Source organism: Catharus ustulatus, chromosome 1 (assembly GCF_009819885.2).
Source record: "Catharus ustulatus isolate bCatUst1 chromosome 1, bCatUst1.pri.v2, whole genome shotgun sequence".
Lineage (NCBI taxonomy): Eukaryota > Metazoa > Chordata > Aves > Passeriformes > Turdidae > Catharus > Catharus ustulatus.
Window position 1 is genome coordinate 69915439 of NC_046221.1, and position 21983 is coordinate 69937421.

General features: G+C 42.4%; 1 protein-coding gene across 1 annotated transcript in view; it reads right to left on the reverse strand.

Annotated features, from left to right (window-relative positions):
* The window catches only part of BMP6 (bone morphogenetic protein 6), an 86558-nt gene that overhangs the window by 12720 nt on the left and 51855 nt on the right, over positions 1-21983 (reverse strand). Inside the window, exon 2 of the mRNA XM_033066038.2 lies at positions 12055-12247. Within this exon, the coding sequence (XP_032921929.1) occupies positions 12055-12247 (193 nt within the window). The remainder of the gene's footprint in view (positions 1-12054; positions 12248-21983) is intronic.

A 21983-nucleotide genomic window follows, 5' to 3' on the forward strand; every position in this document is an offset into this window, starting at 1 on the left:
CTCAAATCTGCCTGTTTGTATCCAGAGTTTTGCCATGAGGGGCACGTACTTCCACACGTGAAATTCAGGAATATAAAGGTCTTCACCATTTTCTAAGACAGAGGAAAGCAATCCTGCTCCTCAGGGCTGTCCATTTCTCCACCAGCAAGGGATTAATAAGGCACTCTTCTTCCTGAAGAGTGTACTGCTAACCCTGACATTACTTCATTCATACATTTATTACATTCATAGCCAGTGGAGCCACCAGACATTGATTAGCTTTTGCCACAGGGGTGTCATGGTTTAAGCTCACCATACACAAACACAGGCTTACCTCAACTGACCAAAATAAAGAACCAAATAAACAACTGGCCAAGCATCAAACAGTAAAGGAAAATGGACCTCTAAAGGCCTCTAAAGACATTTTTCTGAGGCTTATCAACAAGGATTGTATGCCTTGTTCCAAGGCTGCTGGTCTTGTACCACCTTCAAGTGCTTTTAAGTCAATCACTTTTTTGCATCACCAAGTACTCACCTAAACTCTATTCAATGAAATCAGCTGCAGAAGCACCCAGAGAAATCCCATGTACGTTTTCTTACTGTATTAGAGATGCAGCTTTCCTTTGCAAGAAAGCTACAGTTCCTACCCTTTACCTGTGGCCATCACCACGAAATGGATGCCAGGTGTCAATCCCACCTTCATCTCTTTTCCCCTCTGTATTATTTTTTCTAACAATGTAAATGAGGAAACAGGGTACCTGTCTCTCCTACCCACCAAAGGTTAAGTTCAGAAAAAAAAAATTGATTGAGCTACATTTTATTTTTGGCCAACTGCTATGTCATACTGCCCAGCAGCTTGGTTTGCATGAGATCACACATGGAAAAATAAGCACTTAAGTGCACTAGAGCTCCTAGTGCAGCTATTTTTACAGCATGGAGGCTTTCCTCCACCTCACTGGTAGCTGCACACTGTGGTTGACTCAGCAGCCTTTCCCACAGGAGTCTTTGCCACCGTTCCTCCAGCGGGAAGAGGGCTCAGGATCAACTCTGACCCTCACCTCCAACAGCAGCAAGCAACTATGGCTGGTCAGCTGCTACATGTTTTGGAAACCTTGAGAGATTTTGGCTTTCCCAGGCAGGGTATATAAACTGAAATGTCGCTTAAAGGCAGCTGCAAACAGCAGCTGCAGCTGTGACCACTGTTTCTCTCTCCAGTTTTAAGACAGAAATTAACTTCTAGATCATTCCCACCTCTGAATATGACTAAAAACATTGGGTCTCTCCAATGCTTGAAGTCAACTACATCTGAAAAGAGGTTTTCCTAGCACCTGTTCCAACCTTCTCCTCACACCAGTTGCTTCCTGATCTCTGTACTTTTTAAATCCTCTACACAAGGAACCTTGTAAGAGCAAACCTCCTGAATATAGAAACAAACACATAGGAGTAGTCAGGTCTGAAAAAACACGAAGGGGAGGTTGAAAGTTTACATTCTCCACTGCACTGACCTTTGGGAAGGCACTTGGACATCAGAGAGCTGTAAAGTCAAAATGGTCCACATGGCATCATGTAACCCATTTCCCTCAACTCCAGCCAGGATCACCTACATCCATCTTGTTCCCAAGAGATGTTTGCCTGACCTGGTCTCTTATATCTCCAGCCTCAGGAACTCTCTCATCTTTCCAGGAAGTTGAATGGACTTTGTGTAATCTTGTTGTCTCCCCTCTATTATCCAACTTAAATGTCTCAACAATGCCCCCTTCTTATTACAACGATATCTTCAGTCTTTCCTTAACAAGCCCTGTTTTATACACTTTGACTTCTCTCACTGCTTTTTATTGACCCAACTCAGATCAAGACTTCACTGATGCTGAGTACAGTGGAAGGATAATCTTGATACATCTCACAGACTGTGCCTCTACTCATATGCCTCGGAATATGATTTTGGCTTCTTCACAAAACTCACACTGTTAACTCATGTTCACCTTGTGATCTACTATAATCCTTAGATTCATGCTGCTGAACCACAAAGGACACAGCCATTCCCTAGGGTGTATCTACATCAAGAATTTTTCATGTCCAAATGCAACTGTCGTTTCCACCAAATCAAATTTACCCCCACCCCACCCTACCTCAGATTGAATCTCCATAATTTTTAGATTACTTAAAATACAGACTTGCCTTCTATCAATTATCCCCATTTCAGTGTCCTCCACAAACATAATAAGAAAACTGCCTGACCAAAGTACAATTCTACCAAACAAGAATGAGCAACTTTATCTCGGTCTGTCCCTCTCCCTTTTGAAAGATTTCGATTCCTTTGTAAAATGAAGAAAAATGGACCATCAGGCTTTCCAGTCCACTTAAGTCTTTGCAAGGAGTCTCATACAGGACTGGTTTTCAATCAGCTCTGCTATTCAGATGATTTCTGCATTGTTTGACTGGATGAAGCCAATGCTGAAGGTTCACCCCACAGTGGCACAGTGGATGTGTAGGCAACACATCTGAATACTTTTTCTTTAAGCCTCTTTTCAATCAACATTTGTCACCCAAGCCTTAGCAGGCTGTGCAGAACTGTATATCATTACTAGTTTCCATTTTGGCACGAAGTTTTAAAAAAAATATTTGGTCACTTATATCCAAAGACACAGTTAGGGAGAAAGGTGGCGGGGGCGGAGGAAGAAGAAGAAATCATTTACTCACATAAAAAACGTTCCCAACTACTTAACTATGTGTCTTTAACCACTCTTTTATATTTTTCAGAACGGAAATCTTTTATGTCCCTCCTCCCTTAAGAAAATCACCTCAAATTTGGTCAAGCAGTAAATACTTGAAAAACGCTGCCCACAAAGGCTCAACAGAGATTCAGCTCTTAGTAACAAAATCCCCTGGACTTTTTGCACGCAGGGAACATACTTTCCCCTCCTTTCCCCCCTTGGTAAACCAAATACCATGAATCACCTGAGGGGAATCTGGTCTCTCCTACAGCCACGTGGCTCAGAGATGCCCCAGCTACCCCTGCAAAAAAAAAGCCATATGATGGCTGATCTTGAAATGGAAACTGGGAAATCTCCCAGACTAACCTCTGGTCAAAGGGAAATAGGAAGGAAGGTCAAAGGGAAAGACTATGTTATCTCAGTCCCAGGTCAAAGGGAAAGAATATCTCATTAGACAGGGAAAAATTGAGGGTTTTTTGCAGTCATGGGGGACTCAGAGACATGCAAGGACTAGATGGAGAAACTTTGGATAAAAAGTCTGCAGGGAAAACAGATTACAAAGATTTTCATCTGCACAACAAGAATGAGGCCTCATAGCCATGCCCAAAAGAGAAATAGTTCAGGAAGCAGTTAAACACCATGCTGAAGACCACTACACATAAGTAAATGCAAGCCCACAGTCAAAGCAAAATTTAAGAGTGGACAAGAAAGTGAGAAATGGATCATATACTGAGCAAGTCACACAAAACAAAGTATTTAACTTCTAGCCATTAAGTGATCTGCACTGATCCTGTGCAGTGAGGCAGGCAGTAGCCTTCTGAAAGGAAGTAGCAACTGTGAATGTCCTCACATTCATGGAAAGGTGTCTGAAAGCTTCAGCTTTTGAGAACAACAGAAGCAAGATGTAACCTGAGGGAAACAAGAAGGGAGTGTGAGGAAAAAGAAAAACTAGCAAAGTAAAGGGGCTGGAAGAAATTTTTGAGCCAGCATCACTGAAGAGAGAGGAAGAAGTATCTGCTCTCAACATAGGCTGAAGAAAGCAGAGTCAGTCCAAAGGTTTCATACCCAAGCAACCTCACATGTCACAGGACCTCTGGCACCTCCATAGGACATTAAAATTCAGTGTACAGAAGATAAATCTAATCACTAAGACAGGCAGCTTCTCACCATACTCTCTGTCTAAACCTGCCTCTGTGTTTTTATGCAGCTACTGCCATCTCACTGTCACTAATGCGCTCAACAGTCTCATCTTTATTTTCAGTATGCTTGACCCTTTGGATGAGTCCAGTTACTGATTTCCATAGGAAAACTGTTGCAGGCATGATATGTATTAACCTTTAGTAATAAAAGGGAAGCAAGTGATTGGGAGAAACTGAGGTGATGAGCTGGAACAACTTTCCTTATACAAGAGAGGATATTGAACAGGAAGATACAAATTAGAAACTCTCAACTTGAAACAGGAAGTCTTTGTTCTGCATCAAGACCCTGAAGTACAACTCAAGTCTCAAGAAGTAAATGGGAGTGTTTCCATGGCCTTCAGAAGACTTTGGAGAAGGACAGAGAAGCAAAGGTCAACAGAGCAATCACAAGTGGCTGCAATAAACAGAATGGAGTACACAGTTTACTGGAGGAAATATGGCCTGTGTAATTCAGAAGGCAGGATTTAGCTCCAGTGTCCTCAGAGAGCAGATTTGTCAGATATAAATATCAAATATAGCTACTATTCTTAATGCTGGCATCCCAACCATGTGCTCAGGGCATTAAGGAGAAACAGCTTGCATTTAACTTCAGTGCTTTTCCTCCTCTTAGATAAATATTTTTCTAACTGAAACCTCTGTGTAAACCTTTCAACAGAATGTCTCTGGGTGTTAATTCTCTTTAATTGAACACTAATTAAATTAGAATTCAGTCAAATTAGTAACCAGGTCAAGTGGTTTCTCTTAGATACTATACTTAGTGAAATGTTCACATTAAAATAATTTCTCTGTTCTGGATACACATTACAACATGGAACTTTGCTACAGGAAAAACACCAAAGCTATAAAAAGCTAAATTTAAAGAAGCATCTGTTGAACTACTTTTTTTTACTTTCCCACCCTCCCTGGCCTTCTTTCCCGGAGCAGACAGAAGTTTTAGTAGGGAGACAGTGAGAACAAACAGAAATCTCACCTTCCAAATGACCAAGTTAAAGGTCTCGTATTTTAATTACATGTCTTGGAACAACATTTTTGGCCCAACTTCAAAGCTTGCAATTACCCAGGTGTTTAAAGGATTGTTACGCATCAACAGCCATTTACCAAAGCATTAATTACTATAAGTCTCTAAAACTTTCCTCGGCTCAACCTTTTTGTTTACTTTTCTTCAAAGACAAGTTGACATAATAGTCTAGACTGCCTAGCAGCAGTTTCTCAAAAGGGAATTTTGCACAGAAGTGTGCGCATTTTAATTAATACACTTTCTAAATACTCCTCTGCATACCTCAGGATCAGCGTCTTTAGTTTGCGGTGACATCAACTTTCTGTAAAAAATATCCTGCGTAGAGCAAACTAGCAAGATTATTTGCTCTTATCTACTTTCAATGGGCAAATAACTCTTAGCCACAACTGGCTTGGTCTTCCAGAGCTGGAGGGAGCTCCACATAGATAAAACTTAGAAACTGCAGCCTTTTCAGACCTGTAGATCTCCTGTCTTGCAGTGGATGTAAGTACTACTTCAATTTTAAAAGTGTTTATTACTTATAGAATGGACCCTATGTGGAGCTCCCAAGGCATCAGGTACTGCCAAGAGATGTAATACAAAACCTTAACAACTTAGTGTATCTAAATGACCAGCACTCAAAAGATTTAACAGCAGAAAAGGACATTTAACAGCATAGAAAATTTAATCTATCGGTGCTCCTCTGTACAGAGAGCCTCAGGCAAGGGAATGCCAGCACCTGGAGTGAGCTGCCACAGAAAGCAAAGGCAGTCTCTATTGTTTCATGAGAAGTGAGGTTCATTTTAACTGTCCTGAAGAAGTAATGCCGCCTGTGTGCCAGAAAGCCAGAAGAGACGTACACAGCCTGTAAGAGTTTCTTAGAAAGAAGGAAGGAAATATGAAGAAATGTCAACCTACAAATGGAGTTGCTTCCAAGGTGGGAGAGAAGACCAGCAGCCGGGCATTGATTTGCAAGGACCGAGAGCCAGCAGAGGAAAACAACCATGGAATGGAGACATTGGCACACTCTGGAAGAGGTCTGCAATTGAGCATAGGGAGGGGAAAGCCATTCTGGATGCATCCAGACATGGAAAAGTACAAGAAGGAATGGATAAGCACAGCCTCACAGCTCCGCTGCTCCATGTAATGAATGAGTGACCCTGTGCTGAAAAGGTTGCTCTGTAACAGTGTCCATTGCCCCTGGCAGCAAAGTCTCTGAGGGTTAAATTTCCCAGACCAGAGAGCAGCAGGGTGAAACCCAGGTTTCAGAGCTGCCTCTGGCAAAGAGTGGAAAATCAGAGCCTAGAGCTAGAAGACACCAAACCATAGGAAGTTCAACCTACAGGTCCGTGATAATCCCCAGTGAAGTCAACACAGATACCTAGGTGCAAAGGTGTCCCAACCCACTCAGTTTAAGGTCTTGAGCTTTACAGATCTGAGGAATTAATATTTTACCAAATGGAACAGTTAAAGAAAAGAAAAAATTATCCCAAGTCATAAAAATAAGAAATGTATTTACCTTTTTTTTTTTCTTTAACTACAATTCTATAAGAAAAAGGGGTATTCCAGCTGTAGTGACAGCTATAGCACTATACTTCAGAGTTTAAATGCAGTTTAAGGCACGAAGATGGGAGAAAGAACAAAGGGGTAATGTTCATCTTTGTCCATTAAATAAAGAAATAAGGCACTGATATGGCATTCTTTAGTTTAGATAGAAAATGCCAGCTGGTTACAGAACCAATATGTTTCACCCAGAATAACTCTGACTTTCCAACTACTTTAAACCAACCAGCGTACAACACAACAAATCACACACCCACAGCGGGCGCTGAACTGAGATGCGGACAGACGCTGCTCTATAGCATCATGGAAACAGCTCTATCATATACAAATATATGCACACTATACACAAATCTGACCCCAACTTGAAACAGATTGATGCTAGCTTTGTCATTTGTGTTACACAACCCATTCCAAAACCCAGTCGAGGAGGGTTATTTATTTTCCAAGCTATAAACACTGCTGTTGAATCAATTTGCCCTTTAGATTAGAAGCTCGGATCGCATTTGTATAAATATCCTGTTGCAAAGAGGAAGACTTTATTACCACTATAACTGGCAGCTAAAACCAACAAGTACCTTAACCCTTCAGGAATTGTGTTCAGTAGAACAGGAACATGGTCCCCAGGCAGTTGCTCTGCGGGGCACATTTATGTCCACATGTGTCTTTTCATGTAGGAGGAATCTTCCTGACCATCATGTTCCCATATTTCATTCTGGGTGCAAACGAAACTGTTTAATAAACTGACCATTAACGTACCGTATCTTCCTTTGATCACTAACACAGGCCACTGTGTTTTTCATAGATCAGTTGTTTGGACAGTGTGGGAGTGTTTTGAGGTCTGCATTAGCAGGATATTTACACTTGAAAACATACTGATGAGCCAAACCAAGGACTAACATCTTTGATCAACCATAAACTGCCTTCCCTAGTCCTGACCTGACACCTCTCTGGGTGAGGGCACGGAATTTTCGAGAAAGAAACTGTTTAAATAATGATCTGTTTTCAGGGACAAACTCATTTCTTCCCTTCCCTTGTAAAGGTCTTGTTTACATGTCATTCCACTCCCAAGAGGTACCAGAAATCACAGAGGGCTTTGCTGGTTCTTCCACAAAATCAGTCCTGCACTTTAGACTCAAGCCCAGGTGCTGGGTTTAGCTGTGCATTGGTACCACACAAGGGAGGAGAGCTGAGGCTGTGTAACTCCTGCCTGCTGAAATTAAACAGGCTGTATCTGTACAGCCAATGTGGGACATAGCACCTGGAAGCTGACACTGCTTGCCTTCCTAAACTGGTGTTTTGGCAAAGGTCTCTGTTTTCTGCAGATTCCAAAGGAGAGCAAAAAAAAAAAAAAGAAGAAGAAGAAGAAGAAAAAGATCCCACCCTAGTGTTCAAACAGCCCAATCTCTTAAAACTCTGGGGGGTCAGAAGCTGAAGGGCAGCAACATCTGCCAGATGTATCGCCCATTCCCTCTCCCAGCACCAACCCCTACAGCCCACAGCCTGTTTCAAAACCCAGTCATCCCCCTCAAAGCAAACCAGATGTCACCTCAGCCCTGCCTGGTGAAGCCTCTTATCCACACAATCCAAAATGCATACCACTGATGACTGGCCACAAGTTTGACCCATCCATCCTGAGGATTTTATTAACCTCCTCGCAGCATCCCACTGACAGCTCCAGCAGTTTGTGTTATGACAAAATGTGGCTGTTAACCACAGTTTGGTTAAAAAACAAAAGCTTAGTTTCTAGGCACTATTTTTCTTACCTTACGAAAGGGTGGAAGGAATGGGGACATGAAAATATAACTGACACAAGTGAGTCAGTATTAAAAATGTTTTCTTTTTTGAGAGAGAATGTACATAGACCACACTGTCTTCAATGTGAGTTTCACTGTCTGGAGCCCCCACAAGTATATTTTTCATATTTCTGATGGGACAAGGTCACATTTCTGCCCAGGGGCTTTATGCTATTTCAATCAGCATTGATCTCTAATCATTCATGCTCTCTTTCCATACATGTGTGCTCACATAGTCCCTGATATTAGCCTTGTCTACAGGGCAAGAATCAGTTTGATAATTCAGTAACTGGCAGAACTTCTAGCCTCAGGCTTGGTTCCATTTTTAGCCATCAGGGAGCAGCCAGCAATGCCTCACAAATCCGTGCAGCAGCGCACATCTGGGCTGGAGTCACACGCTCATGCTGTTACTGTCCAGATGAGCTTTTTTTTCCCTTTGCTCAAGTAATACTGAATTAAGCCACTTCATTACACTTAATTGGAGCCAAGGGATACTTCCAGGCTCTGAGCTTTGGTGAAGATTTGTATTTACTCAAGATTTCTCTTATCTCCTGCCTTGCCAAACTTGTTTCTTTGACAGAAGCAGGCAGGATCCTTTTTCTTTATGTTTTTTTTTCCCCCAGAGGTGCATGCTGCCTTTTCCTTGTAAACTCCTGGTTTAAATCTATACATGCCAGCCGCCCTCTTAAGAATCATTTGTGCCCAAAAGTATTCTAGGAGCAACCAATAATTGCCCCAGACAACTGTTAATCTCATAAAAGTCAAGATTAACATAGTGTTTTTGAACTTTCTCTGAAGATTGCATATGTTAACTGAATAGGCACCTTCTGCAGTCCTTAGAGATGAATTGTCCTGACCAGAAGGAATATTTGTCAGCAGAAAAAGATGAAAAAAGATGTGACATCAACTCCTCTCTCTCACCTGCTAGTTCACCAGCTAGACTTCAAGATCTGTACAGACTCCTCCTCAATAAAATCTCATAAAATGTCAGGAAATATCAAGCTGTTAGTCAAAGTTGTTAATCTAAAGGAAGTGTGACAGAACATTTTTAGTAATTTTTGGTTTTTAAGTCAAAGGCAGCTGTTATGTTCTGGCACTAAGATGTTTTCTAAAATTCAATAGAAGCCTTACAAATATTTAGCAAGTTCCTTCAAAATCCAGTGCTTTCTTTCCCTTATAATTTAACCTTCCAGTGTTCTGAACTGGAAAAGAGAACATTGTATTCCAAATTAATCTGCTGAGACAAGATGGGAGAAAAAAACATTTTGGACTTTTTTTCCTCCAGCAAAAGCAAGTGAATGGATGAGCAAAACCCATAACCTCTCAAATAATATAGTTTCTTCAGGCATACCAGAATAATCTGAGACATTTTTCCCCTCCATGCAGAGATATTAGTGAATAGCTAAATGCAATTTTTTAGTATTTGTTTTCAAGAATGTTTACAGGCCAAAGTCCACACAGGTCACCAGTGAGGGTGAACATTTGAACCCACGGCAGCTGTAGCCAATGGAGTCAGACCTCAACTGAATATAACACTGAATGTGCAACATGTAGCTTCTACTATCTTAGCTCTTTTAGCATCTGCATATTTTTAATATAAAGGGGACAATTAAATATTTATGCACTCTTATATACAGATATGTACAGAAAATACAAGTTCATCCATGTATTCATAGAGAAGCATATGTTGTCAAATACTATTTTATATTTTACATACACAAGAAACAGTCCTTTAAGCTGAAAGGAAAAAAGAATGGAAAAGGGCATGTCCTTCCTAGAGCTGCAGGAATCTCTGAGCCACATCTTGCCCCCTCAGCGAGGATGATGTGACAAGTCCTGCAGACTCATCTGAAGCACAAAACGCTTTAGCCAAACGTCTCCCTCCTTCCCACCAGTAAAAGTAAATAAATAAAGCAGGAAAAGAAACAAAAAGGGAGCCTTGAGGGACTGGATGAGTCAGAGGTTAGTAATGAACTACAGACACTCATCCCTGGGTCAGCGGTTCACGCCTAGCCCCTGTCAGGAGGGACAGGGAAATGCTGGCAGTCTGGCCTGGAGGAAGCCGCCCTGCGATTCCCAGTCCCAGCAGTGGGATCTCCTCTGCATGGCTGCCAGCAGCAGCAAAAGGGACGTGGCAGAAGGGAATGGAAAGACCCAAAATACTTGCCAGGTCCTGGAGAGAGACCACCCTGCTGATCCCCACCCAGGTGCTGCTGTCTCTGCTCTGTCCATAGGGAGGTCTCTAGCACCCAAGGATGGCCAAGACATGCAGATGCCAAAGGACACATGGCACAGTTTCACAGTGCAATCCCATTTTGGCATGCTTCTGGCATGGTGTGTGAAACAGATACCAGGTCCCAGCAGAAGTGTTGCACACAGCCACTTTCAGAACAGAGAGTTTGTAAATTTTTTAGAAACATGGCATTCTAGGGGCCATATCCTGTATTTATCCAGTACTTTATTCTCTTCCCCACATTGCCTTGCTTGCTCAGTTTACTCCAAAAAAAATGTTATATCCACATAAAAGTTGACAGTTCTCCTACTCTGTGCCCTGCTTTGGTGATTATCACAGGGCAGTTTATCAATTTCTTCTACAGACACTTGACGGAAGTTTTCTTCCTGCTCCAGAGGTGGAACCTCTACTTGTGGAATCTGAAGCAGACCAACACTCACCATTCCTCCTGCAAGTGGCTCTGAATGAACAATACATCTAACATCTACGAAATCTGCATGACTGTCTGGACTTTGATCAGTTCTTCAAGTGGGCATTGATGTTACATCAATGTAACATCCTAACCAGCATGCACATCACCCCAGGAGGCACTCCAGCAATCTGCAAGTTGAAACACAAAGGGAACACTGATCTTCCAAACCCCACACCTTCTTCTCCATCACCTATTTAGCCAAATCTTTCTCTCTTTTCCACAGAGGCCACACTCCCTACAGAACAACCACAAGCCATTTAATGTTGCCCTAAGAACTGCCAATCATCAAAGGCTGATCCCTCAAAATGGTACCAGTGGAAAGGCTGGAGAAAGAAGGAGCAGAAGGGAAACAACCATGAAGCCTTCACAGAGAAAACAAATTGAGTTTTTTTAAACACTGCTGGGTTTTTTTTGTTTTGTTTTTTTTAATGCGTGCAGCAGAGGAACAGTTGCAGCCCTGACAAGTTTTGGTAGAAGTAATGAAACACTTTTGTACCACAGCATTACTCTGACATTTAATTGACCATGTATTTCCATCTTTTAGCCTTACATGATTCCTCCATCTGAAACATTACTCTTTTAAAATTAATCACTCCATTTACACTTGTTTGGATTTTTGTGTCACAGTTTCTACCCTGCCTCTCTCACTTTTCCTCTCTCATTGCCACTGAAAGTCCAGAAATTATTTTGTGCTTGTGGTCAGCATGCTGAATTTTCTTCTGCTTTATTTACTTTAATATAAGTCCAGCTGAGAGCAGATCAAGTCTGAACTAATTACCAGTATTTTTCTAACAGGCTGGTAATATTAAGTTGAAAGGGGATATGTGAATTTCAGTATACAACAGCAATGCCAGCAGTGCTTTAAAAATCTACTGCTTTTCAGCAGATTCTTTCTTTATTTAAAGGCAAAGCTTGCAGATAAGTCACACCCTCATTCACACTCTATCATGCCCATTTCCCATAAGGAAAGGACCACGCAATAACGTAACCCTGTTAACATGAACAAACCTGATATTTATTTTCAGTCCTATCAATACTAATACATAATCTCAGCCTTCTCCAGGACAGCAGCTGGTGGCACAGAGCAAGCCCCTTCTTGCATACCTGTTCTGATGTTCCTGCAGCACTTGGTAGATGCTGATAAGGAAGGTTTGGTTTTTAAAGCTTCCCACAACACAGTCCTTGTAGATCCGAAACTCAGCGGCTGTGACGGCCTCGCCCTCAGGAATCTGAGACAAATTAAATTTGAATTCCTTGTGGTGCCGCTGGTGAGGCGTGAACTCCTTGTCATACTCAACTGCAGATGGGAAAAGGAAAGAAAAGGAAAAAAAAGGAACCATGACTAAAATTTAACAACAAAAGGTTTCTGCATGCTGCCACCTGTTCCTTCAAAAAAAACCAAGAATCTTGGTTTTTTTCTCCAAAGATAGCCGTAGCAAGTGTCAGGAAAACTTATGCAATTAAAGCTTTTCAAATACAGTACTAAGTGAAGATGAATGTTCCTCTTCTCTAGCCAATTCCTTTAGGATTGCTAAAGAAAAGCCAGCTTTGACAGGTGAAATATGACCATGCATTTTGCTCCTGTGTGAAACTCTGAAGTTTGTGACCAATCCCAGCATTTTCCACCTGTGGCTCTCTGTGTTCTTTACAGCATTTCCCTAAGTCTCACAGTCCTCTTCCAAGCAAGGAGACAAAAAGTTCCACTTTGCTTTAGCACACCCAGGCAGAACCAAGTGACAACACCAGGTCAAGCAATACACTAAGTGTCCTAAAACATCCTGTTTTCTGGCTCCCAGGTTTGTATACTAGCCATTGGGTCACCTTGTGAGTTAATATGATTAACATGACATTTATTTAGAGGGTTAAAGTCAACCAGAGCTCCCCTTCCTTTGCAGAAACTTATTTTAGAATTAGAGAGCTGCAGATCACTTTTGGTTTCTGGTTTTAAACCTCCTTGGGAACACACTCACACACAGGATTTAAGACAGACACAAAACAGAATTCCTCCTTCTTTAGGTCTCAGAATTTGCATTTTCTCTGTTTTAGGCTCCTTTTGCAAACACTTGTATTACTTGATTGCATCTTAGTTCAGTCTGACTTTGATTAATTGTTTGTTATTTTTTCTAATTTTCTACTAGAAATAGCTTAAAACATTAACACATTATATAAACATACAAAATTGCATCTTTACAAGCCTGAGGGGACAAAAAGTAAAAACAAAAAGCCATTCCCACCAGTGGAACGGAAGGAGTATATGTCAGTGATGAATAAGTCACCATTACATTATCATTAGGGACCTGATTACGTGCAGAGGCAGGAAGGGAAGAACCCTTTTAATGTTTGTCTTTGTGGTCACTTTTTATTGTCCCCCCCCATTCAATGCATCAGACTGCAAAGGCGTCCACGAGGCTACTCTACAACATGCCCATGAGGTAAGCAGCAGTGCCTGTGCTCCAGCTGGGATACTGAGTCACCGGCACAGTGACTTGTCCAAGGACAGGCGGTGGAGGCTTGCGGCAGAGCCAGGAATGACAGCCAGCGTGCTTGAGGTTCGGCACTTTACCCACAGGTTACCTCCCTGAAGAACAGACATCTCCCAGCTGCTGGAAACAGCCTATGGAGACTTTCCCCTCTACCTTGCCCAGCTGCCTGTTCCTCCTCATTCTCCAGTCAGTTCCATCTGTCCTCTCCCTTTCTTTTGGCAGCCCTTCCATGTGAGCTGCCTCATCTGGCTGGGTCCACGTCCTGGCTCCCTGTGAGACGGTTAGTCACGTCCTTCTCTTTGAAGCTCACCTGGAAATCTTTTCACCTCTGCATGACTACTGCCAAGCATTCTGTGGGACACCACACCGGGGGATGCTGTGTTGAGGGCTACCACAAGGCAAACAGGCAAATCCCCAAACTACTGTCAGGGTCAGATACCACTGCCAATTTAGTTAGTCGTGCACTGCATCTGTCTGAGCAGCTCAGATGTCAAACAACAGACAAATGAGGGTGACTGGGCTCCACAGCTTCCAGAAATCCCAGCATCTCCGTCAGAGATTGCACCAAGGCAAATGGTGGTTAACACACTCAATTCCAGTGCCACAGCAATTACCTCTCTGGCTATTGGCTATGGGTGACCTGGGCTTTCCCTAGCAGCACCTGCCCCTGTGTTTAATGCAGATCAACTCTGGCAATACCAGACTGGTTGGTGTCACTTGCACATACGCCCTCCGAGACAGGACCTGAGTTGCCCCATCACTGACCATCTGAGGAGAGTCCCACAGGATACACTTCCCAGAAGAGAGGAGCCATTTACTTTGAGAAACTTGGTAGCAGCCAACCAATGAGAAACTGCATGGGGCTGCTTGCAGCAGGATGTGCCCAGCTTGGCCCATTCACTCGCCGCCAAAAGACGAGAGGATGTAATTAATGGTGAGGGAATGTCTAAATCCATGGGTTTGGAGAGGCACACATATGAAGCAAGAATTCCTGATTTAGAACTCGCTACATCCTCGCTCATGGGTGCAGTAACCAGTTGAAACCCCCACCCCCTTCCGTGCTGTCACAGGGATGAGCTGACCTACAGGCGAGGTGCAGTGACACGGCTTTTCCCCAGGCTCGTGGCTGAGGATGATAAAGAAGAAGCAGGAAGAGCAAGGGGAAGGACACAACCAGGATAAGCAACAGAACTCCATCAGGGTGCCAGAAAGCTAAAATTAAACCAGAGGCAGCAAAGGAGTCATTAATGCTTCCTGCCAACTCTTGCCCCACATCAACATGTGACATTGTCTCTCCAAGTGCACAAGAGAGAGCCTGGAGCTGTCCCACACAACACAGAGCTCAAAATGAGCCCAAATATCGCTTTTTGTGGTTCCTTTCTGACCTCAAGTCAGCTACAGTGGCCTGACCTCCACTCATCACTACAAAATGTGCAGTTTAAAAGTGGTATAACCAAACTCTAGTCCTTTAAATCAGTATTTTCTTGCACTCCTCTCCTGAATAGTCAAACACAAGTCACAAGAGGAAGAAAAGTCCACCAAAACAGCTACCACAGAGCATGACAGGCAGCAGGAGGTATGATGCTTGACTCCAATTACCCTTTTCCAGTTTATAACTTGCCTGATATATTCACAATAGTATTTTCCTGTTTTTTCAAAACTTTCTTCCTTTATTCCCGTCCCTGCCCGAATACACCACACAATCATAGAAGCTGACTAAACTGATTACAGGGGAAACATTCAGACTGATTTCGTTATCAGGCTTGGCAGAATAAACAACCTGAAACACACAAACAAGGAAATCTTTTTTTAATCCTTCAGATTAAGCAATTCAGCTTACTCTGTTACAAGAAAGGCAGGTTTCTGTTATAAGAAAGAAATACTGCTAAGCTGATGGTGTCCTCCTCCACTGGGATCAGTTCAGAAGCAGCCCAACAACATCACAGGATGGAAAAAAGCCTACATTAAGTTTGTATGAAGCAAGTATAAAAGTTTAACGAGTTGGAAAGTTTTTCTGGCTATGTATCTTCCCATGATACAATGGAGGGTGGATTTTTTTTTTCTTTGTGGGAGTGGTGAGATATTTAAGTTCTATATACTCATTGTCACCCCATCAAGCTAATAATCAACTGTTTTCATTCAGCAAGACAGCTTAAAAATATAAAATGCCAACAGTCCCTCTCTGGGTGCTTTTTGCCCCCTGGAAACTCTCCATTTTTAACAAAGAAGTCAAGTTTTAGAACAGTAAAATTTGGAAAGGCAAGATTCAAACTGCTGGTTCCCAGGATTACCCAGTCTGGATTGCTATCGCATTACAGTGCATTGTATGAGTTTGTATTCAAAATACAGACAGCATACACCAAAATGCAAGGCAACAGCAAAAAGCAGAAATCATTTCTCAAGCTGCTTTCCCATTATTATTTTTTCCACATGAGTACATTTGGGTCAGTCTGACTGGTGATGTGAAATCCAAAGCTAATTTCCATCTGACGATGGACATACAAATGTCTCAACTGTGCAAAGCTCTTGCAGGGAAAATCAGGCAGCTCACAGCCGGGGTAGGTTGCAAGGTAGAATCTCTCAGTGGTGTTGGGGTTCCATAATCTTTTCCCAGGGTGCTGGCTGGAATGTTAGGACCAAACCAGTCATAATCACTGTTTGTAATGTCACGGCATGAACTATAGCCCTATAAAATACATCTTCATGGTCAGACTGTATTATCGCAAACATTACTATTCTTTTGCATGAGTAAGTCCTTGGAGGTTACAAATCCAGGTCTGCACATATCAGGGTGAGTTGGGAAAGGAGATGTCAAACAGATTTTAGCCCATCATGAGTCAGAGGGACTGCCAACTCCACCTTGAAAGTCTCCCCCATCCTGGCTGGTGGCTGCTCCTTTGCCTGCAATGCAAACCAAGGTGTGAACTCTGGACATTGGACTCACCCTGAGTTTTCACAAGAGCCATTTCTGAGCAGACTGGCAGAGTGTGCAGAGTTAACAGAGAAGCCTGCCAGTAGTTCTTTACATTCCCCTTAACAAATATTTTTAAATACTATACAAACACAGCACTATTGTTGAGCAGTTAAAAAGGCAATAATGGCAAAATTAGGGTTACTGTGGTTTTGAATTTTGTGTATTCTAATTCTAACCCAGTGTTGCAATAGCCAATTTCAAGCACAAAATGTCCCTAGTTTAAAAATAGCATGTTGCTTACAATACTTGCTACTTTAAAAACACAGTACAGAAAAAAAATTAATTGAGAAATTAACACATCTATTTTGGCAACTATCCCATCCTACTTCCATTTGATTGCGTAGCACACACCTTGGACCAAAGGAAACATAAGCCTAGTGACAATCATGGAAATAAACTCTCCTTCTGCATTGGAATTTTAAGCATTTCTTTTTGGATCTAAATTAAACCAGTATGCAGAAATAACAAGTCAAGAGCCTTTCCTGAAGAAACACAATTTTCACTTAGAACAGCAGCACCAAGTACCATGATATGTGGTGATTTTCTCCAGTTCTCAGCTGCTGAGAAAAGTGTTAGGTCAAGTGCTCAGGTGAGAATTAAAATATTGGCTTAGAAAGTCTCTAGTGAAACTCTAGGTTATAAAATACTAACCTACAACTCCAGAAGTAATTTTTTAAAAATAAATTTCTTATATAAGTAATTATGATTTCCATGACAATGCGGTTCCTTGGAGGGCGCAGAGAAGGAGTGGGGCTGCAAATTAATTAAGATAGGACTATTTAGGACAGGTCATTCTGCATCTGTCCTGACCCCAGCAAAGCTGAAACTATTGAATAATATTTGGACATAAAGATCTTTAATGGTGACTTGGTTTTGCAGAGCCACAGCTACCATGGTCCAGGAAAAGCAGCCAGGATTCATAGCCTGCTTATGCAAAGTGAGTTTTGCATAAGTGTTCCTGAATTCAGCTTGAGAACAAATGTAAGCTATTCCTATCCATTTCTTCTCAGCCTTCACACGTGACCCACTCCCAAATAAAATGAGAAAACATCTGAAAACTGGAATTGCTAACAGGAGATTGACCACCACATCTACATAATCAGCACAAAGGTAATTCCTCTTTATTACATCACCAATTTCTGCTCTAAGTCAACATCATTTATCACATCTGGAGCAATGAAGCAGTGTATTAGGCTCAAATGCTTTCAGCATTACTAAAGCTCCAACTGTCCCCTCTAATAAATGGACCATGTACACATGTGACTGATCTACTGCTGTGAACTTAGAGTGGCATCACCAGAATTTCTTCAATACTGGCTGACAATAGCTTGCACAGAACAAAATTTATGTTAGCTTAAACCTCTCCTCCTTGATCTTGGTTCATAGTTGCTAGTTGCTTCTTTAAGCAAAAGGGGGCAAGAACGTGGAGGTTTGTGCAGCCAGTCTGAGGGATGCCCAGCTTCAGAGCAAGACTGCCTTCATTTGGGACTTACTATTTGCTTTCTGTTTCACAGTGTATCTACATGGATGGGGTCTGTAGTGCATTCTTTTTACCCTGAAGAGATACCCACGATGTGCCTGAAGGCTTGTCTGCATTTTCCAAATCCATCAGGTCAATCTAAAAAAAGATACCAAGTCTCCCATCCAGTCCCACATCTCTGACAGATGATCACAACTGCAGAAGCACTGTTAATGCTAAAGATTAAAGTTGACATTTCTTCCTAAAATAAGCAGCATTTCCTAAAACTACAGAGTACAACCCAAAGAGCAAAATGTACCAGTTTGATATCTTCAAACAGGAAGAAGACTAAAAGGCTTCACAGGTACTTTCTACTGTTCTGAAGTTCCCTTACTCTAGGTGGACCTGCAAGCTCAAAAGCAGGCCAGCAGCAAAAACAGATGGCTCCTGGAAGTAGTGAGGATGCAGAAAAGGATCACTGCTACCTGTTTTTCACACTTACATATACCCAATGTGTGCCACTGTCACTTGGGCACTAAGATAAAGAGGTAAGTGGTCTATCCCACTTCAGCAACATCCTAAATCCAGTACTGCTTACAGACAGGACAGACCACTTTACTGTAAAGACCCAAAAGAAAGCAAAACCTTCCCCTTTTCAAAACTATGATTTATTAACAAGTCATTTCACAGGTGGTGAAAAGAACAATTCTTTAAAAGAAAAGAAACCTAGGTGAGACAAGGTCTGAAAGAAAATCCTTCCCTGGTCAAAATGCACAAAAGGTGGGGAAATAATTTCTTACCGCCTTGGTCTCAGCCGAGCAATTTCAACTACCTTCTGTGATCACAGAAACTCTGCACAGCCTCCCTGAATCTCCCAAGAAAGCTCCCCTGTTTCTTTCTATCACCCCAATCACGATGAGGGATTCATCACCTACATTAAGTCCACCGCCTACTGCTCCTGGTGTTGCTCTTCTACATGCCAGATTTTCCCAAATTCCCCCTGCCTCCTTCACCCATTTCTGAAAAGCAGCATGTAAAGTAACTAATTCCAAAAAGAAGCAGTCCATCTGCTTCTCAGGCATCTCCCCTAGATTTTCAGTACAGTATCCCAAACTGATCAAGGTTTGTTCTCATAGATAAGAGCATGTAAAAGTTTGCCGGACCTCCCTGATGAACTTGTCCCACATCCCAGGGATAAAAGGCAGTTTTTAAACATAAAAAAAAGTCAAGATACGTATGGTTCAGTCTGGCATTGCACCATTTGCTGATCCCTCTGGGTCCAGCTGAGGTGGGTTAGACACAATGACCATAAATCTAATGCAGTTTTAAATTAATCCTAGACAAAAAACTCCAAAAGGATGCTTTCTTCAAAACAGCTCTAATATCACATCTGGGCCAACACAATATAAAGTGGAATTATTCCACTGACTTTGGTGGAGTGATGCCAGTTTACAGCCAATGGAGACCTGGCTTTATGCTCAACAGCTGTGTGTGCCAGAAAATAATGACTCAGAAAATAACCCATCATTAATCCAATCCCAGTGTAATTATGGAGATTAAATTTAAACAATAGCAAATCTCTCTCTAAACATAACACTCTACAGAAGAGCTTCAAAGGAGGAGGGGGTTTTTACTTTTGGATGAAAAATGCAACTGAGCTCTTATTTGTTTCTTTGTGCTGGGAATCAGACTGGAATCAGCTTGTAAAATCAGATTAAAATAGTTGCACAACAGCTTCCTTTCAGGATTCTTGAACCAAAGGCAGTCTAAAAACCAAAATAATGCCCTAATCAAATACATAATACCCATGTGACACCAGAAAGTACTAAAAAGGCATTCTCACATTTTCACAAAGGTGCCTTCTGTATGGCCAGTAAAGCTTTTCCACTCTGCAATGGGAAGAGGCAGCAGTGGGAACCAGGCTTGCTCTAGCACATGTGGGAAAAGTTAAAGCAAAACTGAGGAGAAGGAGAGCTCTTGGCAAAGTGCTTGGGGGCAGCTAAGCCAGGAGGCTGACTGCAGTCCACCAGCACCTCTGCCACCAACACTCAGTTTTGGGCTTCCTGGGTTGCTCCTCTTGCAATAACAGAGATCAGTTTGCAACTGCTTCCACAGCCACCTCCTTCGTTCCTTCCCCACAGCTCCCCAGCACAAATGCTAACAAAACTGGTATTTTCTTTCCATATGCTGGCACATACGGCAGGTCCCTGCACTGCAAACAGTGTTGTATCTTAGGAAAACAAAACATCTTTTTGCTTAAGCGATGCCAAATTGCTTTATCAAAGGCACTACTGTTTGCATTTTTGTGGCAATATTAATGCAGTTCCCACTGAGAAGCTGATAAAGACCCTGACTGCAAAAACACCCCTCTGGAAGAAGTGATCTGAAGCTATTTCTGTATTGTGTTTCCAAATAATTTATGATTAAAATAATATTATGCTTTCCAAAAAGCATTTCTATTTCACAGCCAGGCTTCATGCGTGCAGAGCCAGCTCGTAGGAGGGGAGGAGGCGATGCTGTCACCCCATTGGCACAGAGACACTATCGGAAATGCTTTGCAGCTTGCACGTGGTGGGAAGAGAATTCTCCTACTGCTCCTGCTTGCTTCCTTGGCTTAGCATTGGCTCCTGTGCCCATACCCACGCAGTAACTGCCTGGGACACTCAGAGCAGCGTTTCCCACCCTCCAGGTTCGCCACGGGTCATGCTGCATTTCCTGCTGGCACAGCCACTGGCACGCAGCTCCCTGGAAGCACAGCTGCCCTGGGTGCACCAAGTGGGCCTGGAAATATTTTCAGAATTTTTTAAATGGCCATAGCCATCTTGCACCATGTCTCAAAATTATCTCTTCTTCTGCAGGAATTCAAGGCAGGACAAACCAATTCACTTGCAAGTTTCAGTTAAATTTCAAAATGCAGGTTGTGCAAAGTGGAGAAGTTTCTCTTCTCTCTGCTTTTCTTGCAGGTGAGGTTTTATGTTTATCAGTATGACTGTGAAGCAGCAAGTAGGAAAGCAGGCAAGAGACAAATGTTTGCAATTTAAGTTTCACACTTCCACTTTGTTGAGCACTCACCTCTTGGCATCACAGGCAGGTTTCAGCTTTTCATGTAATAGCCCAGCTGAGAAAGATACCTCCTGAGCACAATGCAACCACTCCCCATAAAAATATTGTCCAAAGCACTTAAGGTTTTATAAATTTTTCGAAAAAATTAATCCAGCACTCAAGACTCAGATGCACAAAAGACTCCAGAGGTTGCCAGGCTGTCTGTCCTGGAGACTGCGCCACCACTGTAAAGGCAATGCCATTGCTGACATGACTTGTGACTTCAGCTGATACCACGAAATGCTGTTGCCTCACTTATTGTTCAGTGTTTAGTGTTTTACACAATTTCAAATGACTGAATTAAGCAGCACCCAGCCAAAAGAGCATCATGGGCTTTGGGGAACAGACAGGGCACTCTGTAATAGAGCACAAAGGACACCAGATGCTACAGCTCTGAAGATTGAGGAGAGCAAATGCAAGAAGTGCCTGAAGAAACAATGAAGTATTTTAAAGACTATTATTCCTGGTTTTGTATATTTGTCCAAGGAACAGCACAGTTTGTAAGTGAACCTCCCCTGAGTGCATCCATTCACTATGTGCTGGCTTGGCACACTGATCCAGAGGAAGGGGTTCCAACATGTCACTGGGATGGGAGATTCTCAACCACCACCAGGGCTGAACCACCACAGCATTAGGACAACTCCTTGTACCAATTGGACAAGACAGCACCTTGGGAGACATTGATCTAGACAGGAATACCAAAGCACCTTCGCTAAACACACTATTCCTCTTGTCACCCTTCTTATTTAGCACACCCTTCTCCACATCCTTCTGTACTGGTGATCCTGACAGGTTCTCTGAAGTTTCAGGCAAGACTCTCTCAGGCCCAGGAAGCTGGCAAAGAGAGAAGGATGAGCAAAGAGGGAAGGATGAGCAAAGAGGGATGGCAGAAGGCAAAAGAAAGTCTCAGCACTTCCACAGCTTTCTCCAGCAAAGGCAGAAGGGCTGTGAAGCCGCTCACTGTGCAACCCTAACACATCTGGGACGTGCTCAAGAGCAGTAACCATGAAAACTG